This window comes from Pelophylax lessonae (genome assembly GCF_965119305.1).
Source record: "Pelophylax lessonae genome assembly, chromosome: 1".
NCBI lineage: Eukaryota > Metazoa > Chordata > Amphibia > Anura > Ranidae > Pelophylax > Pelophylax lessonae.
Window position 1 is genome coordinate 553,108,755 of NC_138768.1, and position 13,555 is coordinate 553,122,309.

General features: G+C 51.3%; 1 protein-coding gene across 1 annotated transcript in view; it reads right to left on the reverse strand.

The window, feature by feature from the left end:
- The window catches only part of TIMM13 (translocase of inner mitochondrial membrane 13), a 22,401-nt gene extending 11,064 nt beyond the window's left edge, over positions 1–11,337 (reverse strand). The window contains exons 1-2 of the mRNA XM_082243425.1: positions 11,134–11,337; positions 8,688–8,756 (exon numbers count right to left, since the gene is read on the reverse strand). Coding sequence (XP_082099551.1) covers positions 8,688–8,756; positions 11,134–11,265 — 201 coding nt within the window. The 5' untranslated portion in view covers positions 11,266–11,337. The remainder of the gene's footprint in view (positions 1–8,687; positions 8,757–11,133) is intronic.
- Between the last annotated feature and the right edge of the window lie 2,218 nt (positions 11,338–13,555).

Sequence of the window (13,555 nt, forward strand, 5' to 3'; positions counted from 1 at the left end):
GAGAGAGAGAGACGAGGAGAGAGAGAGAGAGAGGGACGAGAGAGAGAGAGAGAGGACGAGAGAGAGAGAGAGAAGACGAGAGAGAGAGAGAGAGAGAGAGGACGAGAGAGAGAGAGAGAGAGAGAGGAACGAGAGAGAGAGAGAGAGAGAGGACGAGAGAGGAGAGAGAGAGAGAGAGGACGAGAGAGAGAGAGAGAGAGAGAGGACGAGGAGAAGAGAGAGAGAGAGAGAACGAGAGAGGAGAGAGAGAGAGGACGAGAGAGAGAGAGAGAGGACGAGAGAGAACGAGAGAGGACGAGAGAGGACGAGAGAGAGAGGAACGAGAGAGAACGGAGAGACGAGAGAGAACGAGAGAGAACGAGAGAGAACGAGAGGATGAACGAGAGAGAACGAGAGAGAACGAGAGAGAACGAGTGAGAACGAGAGAGACGAGAGAGAACGAGAGACGAGACGACGAGAACGAGAGAGAACGAGAGAGAACGAGAGAGAACGAGAGAGAACGAGAGAGAACGAGAGAGAACGAGAGAGAACGAAGAGAGAACGAGAGAGAACGAGAGAGAACGAGAGAGAACGAGAGAGAGAGAGAGAACGAGAGAGAGAGAGAGAACTGAGAGAGAGAGAGAACGAGAGAGAGAGAGAGAACGAGAGAGAGAGAGAGAACGAGAGAGAGAGAGAGAACGAGAGAGAGAGAGAGAACGAAGAGAGAGAGAGAGAACGAGAGAGAGAGAGAGAACGAGAGAGAGAGAGAGAACGAGAGAGAGAGAGAGAACGAGAGAGAGAGAGAACGAGAGAGAGAGAGAACGAGAGAGAGAGAGAACGAGAGAGAGAGAGAACGAGAGAGAGAGAGAACGAGAGAGAGAGAGAGAACGAGAGAGAGAGAACGAGAGAGAGAGAGAGAGAGAGAGAGAGAGAGAGACACACGAGAGGACAAGAGAGGACAAAAAATTGGCAAATAAATAAATGGAAAAAATGCGAAACACCGCGTTCGGGTATTCGGCCTTCGGCCAAGCATTTCATTAGTATTCGGCTTCGGCCAAGAATTTCATTTCGGTGCATCCCTAATTTAAAGCAAATTTGTCAAGCCATGCATGTATGCATGTATGTATGTATGTATGTATACACACACAAAGACAATGGTTTAAAACATTAAAGCTGAGTTCCACCCAAAAGTGGAACTTCTGCTTTAAGGCCCCCTCCCTGGCTCCTGGTTTCCTGTTTGTGAAATTGAGCTTTTTTTGGGGGGGGGGGGGGCAAGCAGATATTTGATTTTGGCAGGTACCTGCTCCAACTTTCGGTCGCCTTAGGCAATGGGAAGCAGAAGTCCTCCTTCCCAAAGTTTTCTGGGACAAATGACAGGTCCTAGAAGACTTGGAACCAGTCAGAGTGCAGCGACGCTCGCGCATGAGCAGTGGGCACCCGGCTGTGAAGCCGCAAGCTGTCACAGCCGGGTTCCCATTAGTGTGTATATGTATATATTTAGCAAAGACTCTGAAGAATAAAATGGCGGTCGTTGCAATATTTTTTGTCACACAGTATTTGTGCAGCTGTCTTTCGAACGCAATTTAAAAAAAAAAAGAAATACATTTCACTGAATTTAAAAAAACTAAACAGTAAAGTTAGCCCAATTTTTCTTGTATATTGTGAAAGGTTGTCATGCCGAGTAAATAGATACCCAACATGTTACGGTTTGAAACTGCGCACATTCGTAGAATGGCGACAAACTACGGTACTTAAAAATCTCCATAGGTGATGCTTTAAAAAGGTGATGCTTTGAAAACCATTTACATTTGCAGGCGCGATTTACGTATACGTTTTCTTTGGTGCGCGAGCTCACGGCGACGGGTGCTTTAAAAAAAAAATAAAAATGTTTCCTATTTTTTTTTTTAACACAGTTTTTAAATAAATAAAAAAAAACATCTGGTCACTTTTATTGCTGTCCCAAGGAATGTAAACATGTAATGTAAAAACTGTACCGGGGTGATGCCTCTACAACTACATCGATTTTCGGGAAGTGGTTAAAAACGGAATTTTTGTAAAATCTTACCGTAAAATTCCTTTCTCCGAGTCCTCCGACAGTCGCCGCCCACTCACAAGTCTTCACCAATGGTATTGACCTTTGCTCCACAGGAGTAGCTAGGCACAAGATTTGTTAATAACAAAAGCTTTTAGCATAGACACACCCCTAGGGGCTGTCCCCTTAGTCAATACCTCCCTGCACCAGCATTCCCAACTCAGTTTGGTAGCATAGCAGTAAGAGTACACAAAAACCCCAAAGAGGGGCGGGGTGCGGCGACTGTCGGAGGACTCAGAGAAAGGAATTTTACGGTAAGATTTTACAAAAATTCAGTTTTCTCTTACGTCCTCCGACAGTCGCCGCCCACTCACAAGTCTTCACCAATGGGATGTCCCAAAGCAGTGTAGACCTGAGGGGTGGGAGACGCAGCCGCATATCAAGCAACGCAGTACCCACATAAGAGAAAGGAACCTTACCATAGTAAGAGAACCAACTGGGCAACAGGAAAACGTGCTCAACAGGAGCAACAACCCAGGAAAAAACAAGTAACCCAGGGGTAAAACACCCCAACAGCCAAAGACCCAAAAACAAGGGTCCCTAAGGCACCGCCGCACTGAGAACTTTACGGCCAAAGGAGGCATCAGCCGATGCCTGAACATCCACCTTATAAAACTTTGAGAAGGTGGCAACGGACGACCAAGTCGCCGCCTTACACACCTGGGCCACAGAAGCCTGATGCCGGAAAGCCCAAGACGTACTCAACGACCTGGTAGAGTGCGCTTTTACAGGGAAGGGAGGAACCCTCCCCTTCAAGGCATAGGCCTGCACAATGGTTTGTCTAATCCATTTGGCGATAGTCGCAGCCGATGCCGCCATGCCCTTCCGAGGTCCCTCAGGAAGGACAAAGAGGGAATCCGACTTGCGAAAAGGCTTAGTGGACGACAGGTAAACCCTGATCGCCCGGACAACATCCAAGGAATGTAAGGCAACCTTCTTAGGATGTTCCGGCTTCGCGCAAAGCGAAGGCAAGACAATTTCTTCATTAAGGTGAAAATCCGAGATTACTTTCGGCAGAAAGGACGGGTTAGGTCGCAAGACCACCTTATCCTTGTGAACCACCAAGTAGGGAGAGCTGCAGGACAAAGCCGCCAGCTCCAACACCCTGCGAGCCGAAGTGATCGCCACCAAAAAAGCCACTTTTTTGGACAACAGAGGCAACGAGATCTCCCTGATCTTTTCAAAGGGAGCATGTTGCAACACGGACAGAACTAGGTTCAAGTCCCATGGAGGCAAAGGCTCCCTCCTAGGAGGGGCCAAATGTCGCACCCCCTGAACAAAGGTGCGGACCAATGAATTTGATGCCACAGGGCGCTGAAAAAGAACGGCCAGCGCAGAAATCTGGCCCTTAATCGTGGCCAGCGCCAAATGCTGGTCCACTGCAGTCTGGAGGAAAGCCAACACTCTCGACACCGAGTACGAGCGAGGGGAATACCTCCTGGACTCACACCAGGCAAAGTATGCTTTCCAAGTACGGTAGTAAATCTTCCCTGAAGAGGCTTTTCTAGCCTTGACCAAAGTGGGAATGACCTCAGGGGAGAGACCCCTATCCTTCAGGACCCGGCTTTCAACAGCCAGGCCGTTAAAGCCAGCGACTGTAAAGCAGGATGGAATATCGGCCCTTGAGACAGAAGGTCTTTCCGAAGCGGCAGGCGCCACGGAGCGTCGACTGCCAGATTGACGAGGTCTGCGTACCAAGACCGGCGAGGCCAGTCCGGTGCCACCAGAATCACCGTATGTGGTTCCGAGGCTAACCTGCGAAGGAGCCTGGACAGCAGCTGAATCGGTGGAAAGGCATACATCAGACGATACTGATGCCAGGGCGCCACCAACGCGCCCGAGGATCGCGCGTCCTTGCCACGAACCTTTCCACCTTGTTGTTTAGACGAGACGCGAACAGGTCCACATTCGCGCACAACATCTGGAAGACATCCGGGTGAAGGGACCATTCCCCCTGGTCCAGGGTCTGCCGACTCAGATAATCCGCCTGCCAGATCTCTACCCCCGGAATGTGAACTGCCGTTATCGCCGGGACGTGCGTCTCGGCCCAAGACAATGTCGGACACTTCCCGAGCCGCTCAGGCACTCCTGGTGCCCCCTTGATGGTTGATGTAGGCCACCGCGGTGGCATTGTCCGTCTGAACCCGAAGCCGTTCCGACCATTGCAGAAGGCAAAGCTTTATCGCTCGCAATTCCAGAATGTTGATCGGAAGGGAGGACTCCTCCTCCGACCAAGTTCCCTGGGCGGACAGAACGCCCAGAACACCACCCCAGCCCGACAGGCTGGCGTCCGTGGTGACTACCGTCCACAACAATGGACGGAAAGACTTGCCCCCCGACACCGTCGGGGACTGGAGCCACCACAGAAGACTCCTTCTGGTGCGGTGACTCAACGAGATCCGCAGATCCAAGGACTGCGGACGCCCGTCCCACTTGGCAAGAATCTCCGCCTGGAGACCCCGCGTGTGAAACTGGGCAAAGGGGATCGCCTCGAAGGCTGAGACCATCAACCCCAGACATCTCATGCATGTCCGGAGGGACGAGCTTTGGCTGTCCCTGAGGGACCTGACCTCGTCCTGAAGCGTCCGGAGCTTGTCCTCCGGTAGGAAAACACTCGCCTGAACAGAGTCCAGAATCATCCCCAGATAGGGAAGGTGAACCGAAGGACACAGAGTCGACTTCGGAATGTTTATGGTCCAACCGAACTCTTGCAGCGTCTGCACCGTGGTGGACAGGTCGGTCACCAGGCTCTGGCTGGCATTTGACCTTATCAGGAGATCGTCTAGATACCCCAAGACGGCAATGCCCTGTGCCCGTAACAGGGCCAGGACCGGCGCCAGCACCTTGGTAAAAACCCGCGGAGCCGAAGCCAGACCGAAAGGTAACGCCACGAATTGGTAGTGATCCTCCGCAATGGCGAATCGAAGGTATCTCTGATGACCCTCGAAGATGGGGATGTGTAGGTACGCATCCTTCAGATCGATGGAGGCCATGAACTCCCCCGGACTCAGGGCAGCCACCACTGAGCGCAGGGATTCCATGCGGAACTTCCGAACACGCACGAAGCGGTTCAAAGCTTTCAAGTCCAGAATCGGACGCACCTTGCCCTCCTTTCTGGGCACAGTGAACAGATTGGAGTAAAACCCCCGAAATCTGTCCCGATGGGGCACCAGAACCACGACTCCTTGGGCCCGCAGGTCCCGCACCGCCAGGTGCAGATCCTGCAAGCGCTCCGGAGAAAGCTGAAGATTTGAGGGAAAAAATCTGCCCGCCGGCCGAGAGAGAAATTCGATCTTGTAACCAGATCGAACAATTTCCTGAACCCATCTGTCCTGAATGCGGAGCAGCCAAGGTTGGAGGAAACCGTGCAGACGTCCCCCCACCCCAGAAACGGGTGAGGGCGCCCCTTCAGGCGGAATTGGCGTGGGTTGCCGAACCGGACTGGCCGGATTTCAGCTTACCCACCCATGGCTTCTTCTGGGAGCCTTGGCCTTTGAAGGGCTTGCCAGTGGATTGTGACCGAAAGGCACGAAAGGACCCCTGAGAGGGCCTGAACGAGGAGTTCCGTTTCCCACGGAAAGATTTGTGTTTGGGATTCTGGGGTAAGAGAGTACTCTTGCCCCCCGTAACACCTTTAATCAGAGTATCCAAAGCCTCGCCAAAAAGGCGAGATCCCACATAGGGAAAATCTGCCAACGTTTTGCGAGAAGATTGGTCGACCGACCAACTTTTCAGCCATATCAGACGACGGTTCAGCACCGCCATGCTGGACAGGCGTGCAGCCAAAGGAGCAAAATTCAAGTCCGCATCACACAAGTACATGACTCCTTGATGGATTTGATCCACCATAGCCAATGTGGTAGGCGGAGCCGAATCAGCCACCAGGGTGCGCCTAAGCACCTTCGTCCAATCGGCAACCGCCTGGGCCGCCATAACCGAAGCAAAAATAGGTTTTAGCATAGAACCAGCAACCATATAGGCATGACGGGCAAGAGACTAACCTCCTGTCCGTGGGGTCCCGGAAAACCGGGGTATCCTCAGAAGGAACCGCAGTAGCCTTGTTTAAAATGGCTACCGCGTGATCCACCTGAGGCGCCACACACCATCGCTCGTCGGTGGATGGCGCAAAAGGATAAAGCAGTTTAAACTTATTCGGCACTGTAAAGGGCTTCTTTAAATTGCGCCACTGCTCATTAACAGTATGATGAAATTCTGCAGGGCAGGGAAAAGCCTGCGCCGATTTGCGGGTCCTTTGCGTCCCAAAGGAGGACACCCTAGCAGGAGGAGTGGGCTCATCCTCCAGGTGCAACGTATCTTTAATGGAGGCAATCAGCTCATCCATGAGTGCAAGCTCTTCAGGCGAGCCAGGGGGAGAAGTATCAACCCCTTCCACCTCCGCCTCCCCCTCAGACCCCATAAGGTCCAGAGATGAGCGAGACCCTGAGAAGGGCACGCCAGCCACATCGCCCTCTGAATCAGAGGAAATGGATAACCTGGCCCTTTTTGCGGATCGTTCAGCCATCAGCATATGCACCTGAGAAACCAAGGACGCCACCACGGTGGCCAGATCAGCCCCCTCGGGGGGTGCAGCAGCTCCCTGGTCCCCCACCAGGGCGGAGGGAAACTTGCTATCCTGAGAATCCATGCCCACAGCAATGAAAGGAAAAAAAGGTACTGGCCCTTTAAAACCGCGGCGAGCGCAGCCCACCGTACACTACTGTATGCACCGATCCCGCAGGGATAGAGAACACTGAGCAAGGAATGACAGGACAATGAAGGAAAAACCTGGAGAGAGCACAAACAGGCTGCTGCCACCGATCGCTGTCCCAGAGAAAGAGGAAGTGATGCAATAACCGGCTGATTGATATAGCCTATGAAGGCTCCGCAAAAATGGCCGCTTGGCTGAGGGATAGAGGCTACAAGAAAATGGCGCCAACATGTGCTCGAACGAGCCCGGCCGCCAAAATGGCGGCGATAGACACCAAAACACAGCGCTGTACAGAGACAGGGCCGTCCATAGCATTTCTGCAAAAAAATGGCGGACCGCAACAGCGGCCGCCGCACAAGCATGTCTGCACCCAATCTGCCCCAGACACAGCAGAGCGGGAGGGCCCCCCCCCCCTCGCAGCCCACAAGACATGCAAACTCATACAGGGAGACTGACAGGGAGCCCACAATTTACTCAGACATGGGGGTACACACAGCCATCAGACTGAAACCCACACAGATGGTCCCCACACAGAAGGTGCTTACCATACCGGATGGCGTGGGGAGCCGTCTCCAGCGACAAACCGCTATCAGGGTGACAGGGAGTGCCGCAGCCAGGACGCTGTGGACTGCAGCACGGGACCGCAGAATGGCGTCCAGTGAGGTAGCCACCTCACAGGCAGCATCCCTGCAGCGAACAGGGATGGGTCGTTCATGGCGCCAGGGCGAACCATAGCTGAACGCTCGATGGCAGGCTGGGGATCCATCTGGCCCTCAGCCCTGGGATCCAGGGCGGCCAGTCCGAGACCCAGCTCCGCATGATCATCTTCATCCGAAGATCCCTAAACTAAAGCTGACAAAATAACAGCTAGTAGAGGAAAGAAAAACACTTGAAATAAAATCAAAGAAAGGGTAGAAGGCTGAGACTGAAGCCCCAGCACAGGAAAGCCTGCTACTCCTAAGCCAGGCAAGATCAAACTGAGTTGGGAATGCTGGTGCAGGGAGGTATTGACTAAGGGGACAGCCCCTAGGGGTGTGTCTATGCTAAAAGCTTTTGTTATTAACAAATCTTGTACCTAGCTACTCCTGCGGAGCAAAGGTCAATACCATTGGTGAAGACTTGAGTGGGCGGCGACTGTCGGAGGACGTAAGAGAAATTATGTTCATTTTTAAAGGCATTGTACATTTCAAATGTTTTGTTTTAAATAGGTATTCATGTAATTATACTCCATGTGTCATTTGTTTGCCTTACCTTGTATTAATAAGCTCACATGTTGGGGCAGCAGTTTGTATTATTCATGCATTATTCCATCTAACTTATCCCTATTCACCAGAGGGACAGGCAACTGCTTGCGGGTTACACAGCATCTAGTGCATGCCTAGTCATTTCTCTGTGTTGCATCACAAATGTGTGAGCGCTAATGTGATTAAAGCATGGTAAGTGCTGTAAATTGAGCTCACTGATAAAGCACTAGACTGAGAGGCCCAGGGATTGTTCTTCACAGGTAAATGCAGATATTAAGCTGGCCATGGATGGATCATTTTGGCTGGCTGATCAAAAAAAAAAAAAAAGGAACAGATTCACCTATCCACACATTGGAGGTGGATGGGGAAACCCCCCAGCTGTGCTATTGTATTATGGCAGTGGAGAGGTGTTATGTTGCCTACACACTGCCTAAAAAGCTGCACCGAGTGGTTGCACAGCGGTCAGGTGAATGGATCGTATATGACAGGTGGAGGATAATATTTGTTGCACTGTGATGCAAAGCGCCGTGGCCTGTAAACACCACCCTCCTGTGTCCTTTAAAGCTTAAGGGAAAGCAATGGAAATTTTGGGAAGGCAGGTAAAATAAAAACACACATCTCACACCGCAAATGTAAACACAGCCTAAGGGTGTAAGTCACGTACCTGCTCTGAATTATCCAAAGAGCTTCCTGGCTTTCCAACACATTTTCGAAAACATTTATCGGTCATCCTCTGTTAAGATAAGAGGACACTCATCAGAAACAGAAGGTCATAATACAAACAGTAGTAGCAACTGAAGGTATAAATAATTTGACTTTAGGTATTAAAATTTATAATCAGATTCTACACAATATACATGTAAAGTTGGGGATGGGGGGGGGGGGGGGGGTTGCGTAGCAACATGTTACACTCTAAACATGGGTACAACATGATGCAAAAGGAAGAGTTGGCCTTTAAGTAAGCGTATTTAACCCTTCTTCTACCAGGGTACGTCTTTAAAGGTGAAGTTCACCTTTTGGAACACGCTGCCTGTTCCACCCCTATTTAGGGTGGAACAGGTAACATGTTCCATCAGCTGCAGTCACACACATGCGCCCCCCCAGTGACAGTGGGCAGGCATCTTCTCCAGGTGCCCGCCTGTCACTCTTTGAGACTAGCGTGGCTCCACCTGGCCATGTCACTTATTCACAGTCTTCTGTGAATGAGAAACTACAAGCCCCGACAGATTCAAGGCTGTTGGCTTGTAGTAGTTCATTGATTCTTCCTGTCAGCGAGTATCTGCTTACTTGTATGAGGTACGAGCAAGCAATTGCACTGACAGTTTGCAGGAGACCTGCACGGAAGCAGCAATTTGCTGATCGCTGGTGCAATGCTTTCAAGGCTCCCAAACAAAAAAAAAAAATAGTAAATGCATATTTGTTACCAGCAAAAAAAAAAAAAAGTGCATTTGTTTTTTTTTAAAGTGAACTTATACCCTAAACAGAGCATTCGCAGCCCTTTACCCAGCACCGTTTATAAACTAGAACCGAAACAAAAAGAAAGGGCGTACACCGTACAGACCAAGTGCATTATCCTAAAATTATCATTTTTATTGTTAAAAATGAAGTATTATACTCACAAAGAGTTATAGCTTATTGCTCCCAATCCTTCTTTTTCTTGTGGTTACAGAATATCAGACTGCCCCAGTCTTCAGAGGGCAGCAAGGCATGGCTTATCCTTGTTGAACCAGGATGGAGATAAAGCATATTCATCCTGAGCAGGCTCACTCTCAAGCGCAGGAGAATTTGAGTTTCTGACCGTCTAATGCACCACTACAGAGCTCAGTGTTTAACCCCCTCAATGCCAGTGGCAAATAATGAGATCACCTTGGTTTGTTTACGTCCCAAAAAAAAAAAAAAAAATGCTGGCCTAAAATCAAAAAAGGTACTGCCAGCTCCCAAAGACATCAGGGAAGAAGAGGATGGGGCAGGATTTAGGCTGTGGATCACAGCAGGACAATGCTTGCTTGGCTGAACAGGTGAGTATTTGAATAGATGCCCACCCAGTGTAACAGATAAAGAGTAGAGTTGGGGGGACAGGGGATTGGAGAAGTAAGGTTCCTCTTTAATCTCTTCACAATTGCGCTACAGCTGAATGACGGCTGAGGCACGCATTGGCAGTGATCACAGTGAAAGCAGGATTTGCCGGTTTTCGGCAATCCTCTCCTCAGGAGAGCCGATAACTGGAAAATCCACACTGATAATCAGGGCAATGGTAAGCTCCTTGAGGGCAGGGACTGGTGTGAACGTGCAATGTATATGTAAAGCGCTGCGTAAATTCTGACAGCACTATACAAGTACCTGAAATAAATAAATGATCATCAGAGTCCTGATAATCAGTGAAGCCTCACCAGCGCCCCCCATCAGTAAGCCTCACCAGCGCCCCCCATCAGTGAAGCCTCACCAGCGCACCCCATCAGTGAAGCCTCACCAGCGCCCCCCCATCAGTGAAGCCTCACCAGCGCCCCCCCATCAGTGAAGCCTCACCAGCGCCCCCCATCAGTGAAGCCTCACCAGCGCCCCCCATCAGTGAAGCCTCACCAGCGCCCCCCATCAGTGAAGCCTCACCAGCGCCCCCATCAGTGAAGCCTCACCAGCGCCCCCATCAGTGAAGCCTCACCAGCGCCCCCATCAGTGAAGCCTCACCAGCGCCCCCATCAGTGAAGCATCACCAGCGCCCCCATCAGTGAAGCCTCACCAGCGCCCCCATCAGTGAAGGAGAAAAATTACTTATTTACAAGATTTTATAACAGAAATTAAGAAAAAAAACTTTTTTTTTTTTTTAATTTTCGGACATGAAAAATGTCACTTGGGTACAGCATTGCATAACGGCGCAATTGTAATTTAAGTATGACAGTGTGAAAATTGGCATGGGCAGGAAGTGAGTAAAAGTGCCTGGTGTTGAAGTAATTAATCAGTAACATTATGGTTAGACTATTTAATAGCTAAGCCCAGCACCCCACCATAGAAGTCTGTATGACAATAAGCCAAGGTCAGCAGTGATCAGGAAGGGTCACATGACCCTGTGCCAAGCTGGGTCACCATCTCACACACACTGAGCTATATCTGACCTGTAGCAGCTCCTGCGCATTGGCCACGGCGATCTGCACTTTGACCTGCTCCATGATGGCCCCGGTGTCCACCTTCCCGGAGCCCGAGGACGGCGGTCCGGACGGGGAGAAGTCAGAGCTGAAACCATCCATATCTGCACTGACCGGCCCCCGGCTCAAAGTCACACACACATGTGTGGACTACTTCCGTCTACCCGCAGGAAGCGGAAGTTGTGCCCGTACATTCGCCGCAAAGCATCATGGTAGTTGAAGTCTTCTCAAGTTCATTCGGCTTTGTACTAATTAAATGGGAAAAGAAATATGTAAAACAATCCGAGAGGACTGCTGTTATGTGCAGGTTGTGGCTGAACTATGTGTACGCCTTTATAGAGCATTTCTCAATATTCATGGGTAAGAAGCCAAACAAGTACAATCCACAGTGCTCCCTTCTGGCCAACACTGGAACTACATTTATCTCCAGCAATGTGATGGCAAGATCTACAGTTTACAGAAATGGTCTATTCCAAAGGCCCTGTTAACACTCTACATAGCTCCAGTCCCAACTGTCCCTGACTTGGAACAAAGTCCCTGTGGTTTTTCGCAGGCGATTTGTTGGGGCAATGGTTGGTGTTCACACCTAAATCCTCATGGTACCATGGTTGATATGGTGTCAGGACGATTAAAGCGCATTACTATTATAATGTAATAATTCAACTCACCATAATGCAGAATCAGTGGGAGCCCTGAACATGTCACTTGCCACCAGGCACAGCTTGTCACTTGCCACATTGCCTGCCAACAGATGAAGCTTGTCATTTGCCACCATCACCTGCCACCAGATGCAGCTTGTCGCTTGCCACATCCCCTGCCTCCAGATGACGCTTGTCACTTGCCACCGTAGCCTGCCACAAGATGCAGCGTGTCGCTTGCCACCAGATACAGCTTGTCACTTGCCACATCGCCTGCCACCAGATGCAGCTCGTCACTTGCCACGTCACCTGCCACCAGATGCCGCTCGTCACTTGCCACCATCGCCTGCCACCAGATGCAGCTTGTCACTTGCCACATCGCCTGCCACCAGATGCAGCTTGTCACTTGCCACATCGCCTGCCACCAGATGCAGCTTGTCACTTGCCACATCGCCTGCCATCAAATGCCGCTCGTCACTTGCCACCAGATGCAGCTCGTCACTTGCCACGTCACCTGCCACCAGATGCCGCTCGTCACTTGCCACCGTCGCCTGCCACCAGATGCCGCTCGTCACTTGCCACCACCGCCTGCCACCAGATGCAGCTTGTCACTTGCCACGTCACCTGCCTCCAGATGCAGATTGTTACTTTCCACCATTGCCTGCCACCAGATGCAGCTTGTCACTTGCCACGTCACCTGCCACCAGATGCAGCTTGTCACTTGCCACATCATCTGCCACCAGATGTCACTTGCCACCATCACCTGCCACCAGATGCAGCTTGCCACCGTCACCTGCCACATCCCCTGCCTTCAGACACAGCTTGTCACTTGCCACATCCCCTGCCTCCAGACATAGCTTATCACTTGCCACCAGATGCAGCTTGTCTCTTGCCACGTCATCTGCCACCAGACGCCGCTTGTCACTTGCCACTGCCGCCTGGCACCAGATGCAGCTTGTCATTTGCCATGCCATCTGCCACCAGATGCAGCTTGTCCCTTGCCATGTCACCAGATGCAGCTTGTCACGTGCCACAGTTGCCTGCCACCAGATGCAGCTTGTCACTTGCCACGTCACCTGCCACCAGATGCAGCTTGTCACTTGCCACGTCACCTGCCACCAGATGCAGCTTGTCCCTTGCCACATCATCCTCCACCAGATGCAGCTTGTCACTTGCCCCCATCGCCTGCCACCAGATGCAGCTTGTCACTTGCCACGTCACCTGCCTCCAGATGCAGCTTGTCACTTGCCACCGTCACCTGCCACCAGATGCAGCTTCTCACTTGCCACGTTGCCTGCCTCCAGACGCAGCTTGTCACTTTCCACGTCGCCTGCCTCCAGATGCAGATTGTCACTTGCCACGTCACCTGCCACCAGATGCAGCTTGTCACTTGCCACGTCGCCTGCCACCAGATGCAGCTTGTCACTTGCCACGTCACCTGCCACCAGATGCAGCTTGTCACTTCATCTGCCACCAGATGCAGCTTGTCACTTGCCACGCGCAACATTGCCTGCACCCAGATGCGCATTGTCACTTGCCAAAAGATGCATATCATCACCTGCCACCAGATGTGGATTGTCACTTGCCACCAGATGCGGATTGTCACTTGCTAAAAGAGGGTGGAACAGCGGTGATGCAGGGTGGGCAGTAAGAGCTGTCATCTCCCTGCTCGCCCGCAGCACCTCAGTGTGGGGTTGGTGGCCGGCTCTGAAAGCTGAACGGCGGTGATGCAGGGCGAGCGAGAGATGATGTCA